Raw genomic sequence first — 10,015 nt, 5'->3', positions numbered from 1 at the left:
CTACCTGACCTCTGCAGCCCTCCCAGTGGTGCCTTCCCTCTCCCCTTGCAATCTCACTTTCCCAAACCCCAGATCTGAGAGTCTCTTCCTTCTACCCTGATTCTCTTGTGGAAGCAGTGGCTACAGAGGTGGAAGTAGATGCACCAAAATAATAATAATAATAATAATAATAATAATAATAATAATAATAATAATAATAATAATAACAACAACAACAACAACAACAACAACAATCTTGGTCCTACAGTGCAATCTGGCAGTCCCTGACTCTGTTATGGCTTTATATGCACCCCTGGCACCCAACACAGTGCCTGGCATAGAGCATAAGCTCAATAAATGGTTGTTGAATTGAAGTGAATTAAACTGACCCTCCCATCTGCTATCATTGTCTCTTCTAGTTGGCTCTCTGATAAGCAGAGGCAAGTATTGGTCCCTGAGACTGTCATGGTCCTGTCTCCACCACACTCATTCCCTACCCTGGACATCTGACTCCCTGAGCTAGTAGGGACTGAGTTCCTGGGAGGGGAGCAGGGCCGGATGAACCTCACCCCCACCACACAAGAATACCTCCTAGGCTTAAGGTTCTCCTACCAGGAAGTTCTAACTATTCTAATTGGGGACCAAGGAGCTAGAACATGGGCAATACTTTCAGCTTCTGTCAGCCACTCAGAACTTCAAACTCTCCATCTGAAGGAGGCTCCAGGCTAGTTCTCCTCTGGGCATCTCCCAACACTGTGCTCTCTGATGAGCCATTTCTGTCCCGCCTTTCTCCCCAGCTCTGGACTTAGATAAATTCCTTATAAGACAATAAAACGGCAGTGAAAGTTGGCTTCCCACAAGAGTGGCTTTCTCCCCATCAAAGGGAGTTTTGGGGGCAGGGCTCAAAGGCTCTTCCAGTAAGCTCCCACATTTCCCTCCAGCTTTCTCCTCCTTCTTCTTGCCAAAAGCCAGACGGAAACCCTGGCAAGGGCAACTAGAAATGCCCAAACTAAAGCCCTGCAGGCAGTCGCCCCCTATACACAGCCTCTCAACACCTCAGTTCTGAGTCTTGGTGCTACTGGCTAGGGCCAAGGTCATCAGCCATCTTGGAGAAGGCAGCCACCCGCACCACTCATGCCTCAGCAGAGGCGGGTCTCCTGATGGGGGGGACCCCTTCTAGGGTAGGGTATGATCCTACCAGGCGCCATTTTTCCAGAGCTGGTCCTGCCAGCATCCCCGAGGAAGCAGTTGTCAACAGTGAACCAGAGCCTCTCTGGGAGCAGCTAGCGACAGAAAGGAGGCCAGAACACAGTCCTCTGGACCAAGGCTCATGACCAGGAGCGCCTCAGCCCTAGTTTTCTTTGAGTGCCCTGGAAATGCACAGTGCCCCTACAGATGGTAGGACCCCACTTTCATACCCAGACTGATGGCTGTTCTGGGCTGGGAGTAGTCAGAGAAATACAGCAAAACCACCATGAATCCTTCCCATGGTGCCTCAGAGCCCCACTACACACACACACACACACACACACACACACACACACACACACACACACTGCTAACCCCACAGTTTAAACCAACACCAGACAAAACCCTAGACAAGACAGGCAGCCGACCTCTTCTCCCACTGCCCTCCCTCCCCAATCCTATCTTTGGGACCTCACATATGTGTTTTTCTTCCTCAAAAACTGGCAGGCTACAGCCCTTCTCTGTTCTCCCTGGGACTCACATATCTCAGATATCAAAGCAGTTTTCAAATGGAAGGGAGGGTGGTCACCCTTGGTATGGGGGGGTGGAGGATGGGAAGTGAGTCCCCAGGTGGATCCTGGGGGCCTATTCAAGAGAAGCACACCAAGAGAGTGAGAGAGAGCAGGCAGGGTCACACTGGACAGGGCAAGAGAGTGAGAGGAGACGGGACCCAGGGAGGGGCTTCAGGGCAGGCTGCCAGCTACTTGGCGCCATCTTCCGCGTTGCCCTCGCCATCTGTCTTGCCCTCTTCCTCAGTCTTCAGGTCATCTGTGCTCAGCTTCTGCTCTTTTTTCCTCCTCACACACTTGACCACCATCAGCACCAAGATGACCACAGCCAGGAAGCCCCCCACTGAGGCACCCACAATGACTGCCACCGTGGAGTCCCGCTCTGGGGGCACTGGGGGGGAAAGAAAGCAGAAATCAGGGAGCCGGGAAGGAACGATGCCCCTGCTCCCCAAAATATGAGGGGATCTGATTTGGCTCCTCTCCATAGACATGGCATTAGACAATATCACAGCAGCCTAGACCACTGACCTCTAAGTGTCCCTACCCACCACATCTCCTCAAAAAGCCCCTTCACCCCCAGAACGGAGTATTTAAAATCATGGACTTTAAGATCAGACCTAAATCTGATTCTAGAAGTTAGGAATCATGTGGTCCTTTTTTTTTTTTTTTTTAAAGATTTATTTATTTTATTTATTGTCACATTATAGATGGCTGTGAGCCATCGTGTGGTTGCTGGGAATTGAACTCAGGACCTCTGAAAGAGCAGGTGGTGTTCTTAACCACTGAACCATCTCACCAGGCCCAAATCATGTGATCTTGAGAAACTTAAACTCTTGAATCTCAGTCTCCTCATCCACACAATGGGCGCAACAAACCGTCTCTCAGTGGGTTCTGAGTGGATGAACTGAGGTAAAGCCTATGAGAGCTGCAGTTATTATTAAAGTTATGATCACGATTGACGTGTTCCTTCCAGGACCCAGGGGAAGGCATGAGTGCCACCTTCTACCAGGGCAAGCACCTGAAGATGAGCTGGGGGTCACCGCTTCCCTGAAGTGCCCTGAGCTAAGCTATGGAGAAGGGTCAGTTTCCTTCAGCAGCCTAGTCACTCTTACCTTCTAGAAGGACCTGCAGGTAGATCTTGCCATGTCCACGGTGGCGGTCGGGTGGGTTGGTGACATAGCAGTTGTAAATGCCTTCGTCTTCTAGCTGTACGTTTTTTAGTGTCACTGACACATCGTACTTACTGGGGTTCCCCGAGAACTCTACACGGTCTCCAAAACGCTCCAGCTGCAGGTTAATGATCTTCATCCGGAACTGGAGAAACTGGGAGGAAGGAGGGTCAGACAGTGTGGGAGGCTGGGTGGGTAAGGGGTTTTGAGGATCATGGGGACCACTCTTTTCCCATGCATCTTTTTTTTTTTTTTAAACATGGGAAGAAAGGGAGTTAGCCTCAGAAAGGCCATCCAGTGGTGATGATATCATGCCCTCTGTTTTAGACAACCCACCCAGAGTCTGGGGTCCTGGTCCGATGCAGGAGAAGGGATGGGGATGGTAGACTTCATGCTTTGGGGCTCTTGCTTCCCTCCACTTTCCTCCCTGGTGGGAACTTACCATCTCCTCTGAGCAATTATTACATTCCTGGTAAGTCCAGTTCAGAGAGAACTGCTTGTGGTTCACGGTATAGCAGGAGTTGAAGGTACAGGGCAGGCGTGTATCAGACCCGTTGAGGACACTGAGAGTGCTGGGGACCGTGACTTCCATACTCCGCCCTGGGGGCACTGCAGACAAAACCACAACCTGATGAGGATGCTTGGTGACAGAGATGGAGGGTTGCAACCCTTCAGTAGTCAGCAGGGAGCAGATGGAGAGAGGCAGAGCAGAGTTAGGGGGCAATAAGCCGGGCTCCTCTCAGCTGCTGTTAGGAAGGCAAAGCACATGAGGGACACTAGACGTGTCCTTAGGAGGAGAGGGAGAACAGAACGGGTATAGAGCACAGCCATCAAATTGTCTACCAGGCCATGGACAGAAAAGACCTCAGCCTTTTCTAAGTCCACTTAGAAAAGTGGACTTGGCCCTTCCTACCCCAAATGCCATTTCTCTGCCAGAGGCTTCACTGCGCTTGCCTCGGTTTCTCCTTCTCCAGCCACTGCAGATCACTTTTGCTATGCCAAAGTCCCTCCAGGGGAAGGAAGCACCAGTGTTCCCACAGTGCAGCCAGGGAAGGCCTCACTCCTTCCTCACCCAGCACAGCCCACTGATCATCCCCAGGCTCACACAGTAAAGAAAGAGGGCACGCATATCAGGGAGAGTTGTCCCACAAGAAAAAAGCTGCCACTCTGAGGACTTGCCGCTCAGCCTATGGGGCTGATCTCCCCTTGGAAAATGCCGTCCTGGAAACCCTGTGGCAAAAAGCTGGTTCAAGTTGGTAGGTGGCAGGATGGGAACAGAAATCTCTCTGAAGTCCTATAAGAGGTACCAGACGTAGGTCAGGCCTGGGTGCTGCAACTGAAAAAAATAAAATAAAATAAAATAAAATGCCATCTGGTACTCTAAGCAACAGAAGAGCCGAGGGAGGACAGATGAACTGCCCAGGGCCCAGCAGCTACAGAGACATGCCCTTTCAAGGTGTGAAAATGTCACCCCGGGCTGCCTCAGACTAACCAGAGCTTAATTATAAGATCATCTGCCAGGACTGTTAAAACTTCACTCTAAAATACTAGCTTAGTATCAACAGGGCAGTGAGTGCAGGCCAGGGGTGGAGCGGTTGCTCAGGTCACACCTCTAGCAGTGACTGTCAGCACCATTCAATCATTCATTTTCATTCTTTACTTTGTGGTTTGCGGGGGCATTTTTGTTTGTTCTGTGTTTTGTTGGTTTGGGGTGGAGGTCATGCAGGCCTCCTCTTGTACCCAGGGTGTCCTGGAACCAGCTATGTAGCTAAGGATGACCCTGAACACCCACCTACGTCCACTTACCAAGTGCTGGTAAACCACCCAGTTTACTCACTGCTGGGGATCACAAGCAATACTTCATGCATTTAGGCAGGCAGGCTACCAACAGAACCACACCCCTACTAAGTGTATGTAAATTATCTACTGTGTGCCAGGTGTCCAGTCTTAGGTCCTGGGAGTTGTCACTAGTATGAGGCAGAGACACTGCATTTCAGGGCTTGAATTCTGGTGAGGGAGCATATAACAACAACAAAAATAAGAATGTGGCTGTCTGGAGTGTTATAGGGCATGGGCTATAAGGTAAAGCAGAGGGGAATTGTTTGATTCGGGGTAGTCGGGGAACAAGGCTCTGAGAGAACGCTGTTTATTCAGGCAGTGTCTAACTCAAGAGAAGGAATTAGCCATTTTAGAATATCAAGGGCCACCTCCCCCTGCCTGGATTGACCTTCACACATCAGAGAAAGAACAAGATAGGGCAAGGTAAGACCTGATGTCAAAGTCAGGCAAGGCCAAGGCCAAGGGGCAGAACATGGGAGCTGGGATGATTCTGGGGAGTTTAAGGGTGGGCTGTGGTCTCTCCGGGATGCCAGCTGAGGGAAAGTTAACAGCTACTGACATGGGCAGAGACACACCCCTCTGCCCCGCCCCCACCTCCACTCAGGTTCCATCCTAGCTCCATCCAGGCCTCAGCCTCCTCCTCTAGAAAGCCTTGCTCATGACACTGTCACTGGGTAGTGATGGTGACTAAAATAAGTGCCAGGTGTTCAGCAAATGGAGGATGCTACTGACCTCATTCTCCTTAAGTTCTGCTTTGAGGGACAGAAAGGGCTTAAGAGGTGAGGGGTCGGGGAGGGGAGTCTCTAGTTCTGACCTCCCCTTGCACTAACCCCCAGATCTAGCTAAGATGCCAGGCTTTGAAGATCCCTGGTTTTCCAACAAATGTGCTGGCCCCACCCCGCTAAGCTGTTCAGAGCACCCCCACAAAGGGCTCCCGCAAGGCTCAGAACTTAAGGACAGTCCCCAAATCACTGGATGTGGGGGGCGGGGGGGAGGCCTATGGACCTCACCTGCAGGGCCAGTGTCTCCAGGTGAGTGTTGAAATGTTCACAAGGGGAACATCAACGGGGGTAGGGGGTGAGGGGGAACTGATGGGGCTCCTCCGAAGAGGAACAAAGCCGGCTAGCTGGCTCTCGCACTTTCATATTGAGTCTAAAAGTACCTGGCACAATGCCAGGCAGGAGGAAGTGTGCAGAAGATATTAACGCCACCCCCACACTGCAGAGGCTGAGAAATCCGAGGAAAAGAACTGACGGAGGCTTGTCCTGAGTTTACCTTCCACTCCGGGGCATTCCAACCACTCCAGCCCCTCCCTGGAAAGGGCTTCCACCTTCCAACACCCCCCTCCCAATCGCCCCCTCCCGCCAGTTCCCAAAAATGCCCTATGAAACTAGCTGGCTCTGTCAAGTTCACCCTCCTCCACCTGCCCCACTCCAGCAGCTGAACTTGACTGTCATCTCACATCTCCCTTCATCTAGGAGGAACCAGCATGCCTCGAGGTCAGGCTGCAGAGCTACAGGGCAGCCAGAGGCATCCTCAGGCTGGTGGCAAGGGAGAGAGAAAGGTGCAATGCGGGTTCCCCCTGCTTGAGCCCTGCAAGAGGCAGCAGACGGGATTCATGTGCCCTCTAGTGGCCATGTATGTCAACTATCCAGTCCCATCAGCGGAGGAGAAAGTGGGTAGGGGCCCCCCCAAACTAAAGGAAGCCAGAGCTAAGAGGGCCTCCAGGGTTGTGGGTCTAGTGGCATCCTTTTACCTGTAAGGAAAGAGGGGCTGTGAGACACACTCTGAGAACAGGGACAGGCCAAAGCCGGGAAGATGGCTCTCATTTGCTGGCCCAAGATTCAGTAACCCCCTTGGCCCCCCCCACCCCCCACCAACTCATAAGAATCTCAGGGGTGCCAGGCTGAGGCCCAAACCTCTCGCCAGTTTAGACTTTCACTAAATCCAGCAAAGAATTAGTCAAAGCCAGAATCGACAGCGAGATCCCGGTGCATCTGGAAAATAGACGGATCCAGCCAGGCCCACGGACAGAGACCTTCCATCATAACTGCTCGCCCACAGTGCTGCTGCCATCTCAGCATTCTATAGCTACCTTGCTGAGGACATGTAACTGTCAAACACTCTCGCCAGTCACTTACAGCCGAGGAAATGGAGCATAGAGAAATCGAGTGACTATCCCAAGTTCACAGCCAGAGAGCAGTGAAACTAGAACCTGAACCCACGCTGCCTGGCTGAGGTGAGGAGGTGGAGCTGGGAGGGGGTGGTATTGTCATTTCAGGGGGTCCTAATATGAACGTGGCAGCTCCAGCCCTGCCCCCGCCCCTCAGGCGGGATCCCCAGCAGACAGCATTCTATTGAGAAACTCCACCACGACTTTCCTAAGGTCCTATTTCGTAGCAGGTCTGAGGTCTAGGTCTCCTGATTTCCAACTCTGAGGAAGGAGGCAATGGGTGTGCCACCCCAGGACTCCATGCAGCTGGGTCCATTTGGCCCTGGCCATCCACTGTTCTGCTGGGCCCGTGGTGCAGACCCTGCAACCAGCTCATCTGCCAAGCTCTCTCTTCTAAAGACTGGAAGTAAATTCCCTTTACTCGTCCTTCCAGCCCTAAAGCAATCTCTAAGTTTGTCTTATTCTCGAGAAAAAGAAAAAGAAGAAAGAAAAAGAGGGAAGGAGGGAGAAGAGGAGGAAGAGGGGAGGAGACGCTGTCCTCTGGGACGGCCTCTGCCTCCCAGGCAAAAGTGACCTCTACTTCTACATCCTCTCCTGCCTTTCCACTCAGATCCTCCTGCCCAGGTCCCTTCCCCCCAGGCAGCCAGAACCAAGCTGAACACGTGTTCCCTACTGCTAAGACACCAGTGGCTTCCTGCTGCCTTTAGGGCAGAATTCTGGCCCCTGGGTGTGGCTCCCAGATGGCCTTTTCCCATCTGGGACACAGCTGCACGGCACAACCTCCTCTCCTGCCACACCCCATCCCTCGATGTGACTCTCTTCTTCCTTCCTCCCACCAGGCCCTTGTTTACATTTTGTTGTTGCTTGCTTGCTTGCTTGCTTGCTTGCTTGCTTGCTTTAGGTTGGGAAGTTTGCTCACCCCTTCCACATTAACCCCAAACCCCACTCATGTGGCACAGCTTGGGTGACATCTTCCTCACTGTCTGGTCCTCTCCCAGTCAGGATTCTATTTCTCCCTTGGGGGCCAAGTGGCCGAGTGCTCAAGACTGGGCCTCTAGAGGTCTTGGTATGATCTTAGACAAGATCATTAGCCTTCCAGTGCCACAACATCCTCATCTGTAGTACAGGGGACACTAATCCGTCTGAGACCATTGGGACAATTAAATGACACTCTGTTTGCGTAACGTTCAGCACAGTGCATGGCACACAGCTGTTAGCAAAAGGCAGTTCCTACCCTTAACATCCCCCCCCCCCCCCACATTCTGACAGCACACACAGTGCTGGGCTGCTGTTGTTTATGTATGTGTGTCTCTCAAGAGACTCTGGTGAATGCCTTCTTACTCGTGTTGCTATCCCTGCATTCAGAAATGCATATAGCACATAGTAAATGCTCAACAAAATTTTGTTGTGGGGGGAGGCATTCTCCTTCATTTTTTATTATTATATATTATGTTATATAAATCGTAACATATTATATACAATATATTATTTATATTTTCCCTTAGCAGCAAATATATGTAGTCGGACTGAGTGAGGACCACACTCCACTCTCTAAGCCCCCTCAATTATAATACAGACCTTGATAACCAGGCAAGTGGTTGAAGAACTGACAGTCTTGAGAAACACTCGAGCTTCTGTAATGGTAATACATGCTTGCCACTTTTGCAGTCATCCCCACATGCCTTGCCTCTGATACTCTGCCCCTCCTAATATCTAAAGCATCCCTCCATCCCAGTGACCAGTGCTACCACAGCCACCCAAGTCCCATTGCTGAGCGTATGGACCACCAGAGGCATGCCTCCTTGCAGCTTCAAGTTCAAGGTCTCCACTCTCACAGGCCTGCTGAAACCATCCATTTCTTTCCACTGCCCGTTGGAGCCCTCATGCACAGGCCCCTCCATCCAGGTGCCATCACCCTCAAGCCCAGATCGGCTAGTCCTGTTGCCAGGGCCCCTGGCCTTGTTCACTTAGATATGGCTGCCAAAGACAGCCCCCGTCTTGGCATGAGGCTGTGGCTAACTGCTGAGAGGCGTCCCCCTGTCCTCCAGCTCTGGATTTTTGTGGGTGCAGACCACTCATCCAGGTCTATCCTCTTTTAGCCTGCCCTTGAGACTTCATACCAATTAATGCTAACAGAGCAGTAGCATTTCCTGACCTTTGGGGGCAGTAGAACCCAATATGAAAAGAGAATGTGCTAAATCAGGCATGTGGGAGTTCAAATCCCAGCCCCGCCCCCTTATGTTAGCTAGTCACATGACCCAATTGGATGAGGTTCTTAACTTCTCTGCGCCTCAGTTTCTGCCCTCGAACACGAGTATCTACCTCAAACACCTGCTGTGAGGGCTAAACAAAATATGCCATGCCAGAGCTCATGGGAAGCATTCCAAAAGGCTCATCACTGGTGGCCCCAGCTCTGTCAGGTCCCAAGTTCACCAAGCAAGAAACAGTTTCCAGTCACCCACTGGAGATGTGATGCTCAGGGTGGGTAGCATCTTGCCCACTGTTATGAAGTAAAGAAGAACAAAGGTAGCTTTAAACGTAGGTCAAGTTCCACAAGAAGGAACATGGAAGACTCTTAACATGCAGGCTACCTAGGCTGTTCCGGGTCACTGTTTAGCACTGTGGCCCAATACCCAGCATTAGGGAGGGAGGGAGGGAGACAGAGAGGGGAGGAGGGTGGAGAGAGGGGGGGGGGGAGGGAGGGAGGAAGGAAGGGAAGGAGGGACAGAGACAGAGAGGGGAGGGGGTTGGAGAGACAGAGGTGGGGGGAGGGAGACATATTAAGAGAGTTTGTAGTGAGGAATAATCCTACTTACAACCCTCAGGTTTGACCCTCTGGCCGGCGCTGCTGAGGGAGTTTAAGAGCAAGGATAAAACTGTGTATAAAGCAGATTTAGAGCCCAGCACGGCGGCACTCGTCTATAATCCCAGCATCCAGGAGGAGACAGAGACAAGAGAATCACTGAAAGTTCCAGGCCAGCCAAGGCTATAAAGTGAGACCTTATCTGGGGGTGGGGGCAGGGAGCAGGCTTACAGATAACCTTCGGACCCGCCCACCCAGCATGAGGTCCCTGGGTGTTCAAATATGAACTAGGCTT

At 51.7% G+C, this 10,015-nt stretch overlaps 1 protein-coding gene across 1 annotated transcript in view; it reads right to left on the bottom strand.

Annotated features, from left to right (window-relative positions):
* Positions 1 to 207: 207 nt before the first annotated feature.
* Positions 208 to 10,015, bottom strand: part of Scn2b (sodium voltage-gated channel beta subunit 2) — a 10,844-nt gene continuing 1,036 nt past the window's right edge. The window contains exons 2-4 of the mRNA XM_051156326.1: positions 3,348 to 3,514; positions 2,849 to 3,059; positions 208 to 2,127 (exon numbers count right to left, since the gene is read on the bottom strand). Of these exons, the coding sequence (XP_051012283.1) occupies positions 1,928 to 2,127; positions 2,849 to 3,059; positions 3,348 to 3,514 (578 nt within the window). The 3' untranslated portion in view covers positions 208 to 1,927. The remainder of the gene's footprint in view (positions 2,128 to 2,848; positions 3,060 to 3,347; positions 3,515 to 10,015) is intronic.

The sequence above is a fragment of the Acomys russatus genome, chromosome 14, assembly GCF_903995435.1.
Source record: "Acomys russatus chromosome 14, mAcoRus1.1, whole genome shotgun sequence".
In the NCBI taxonomy this organism is placed as follows: Eukaryota; Metazoa; Chordata; class Mammalia; order Rodentia; family Muridae; genus Acomys; species Acomys russatus.
The sequence above is the reverse complement of the archived record's forward strand: the minus strand, read 5'-3'. Positions and strand labels throughout refer to the sequence as shown.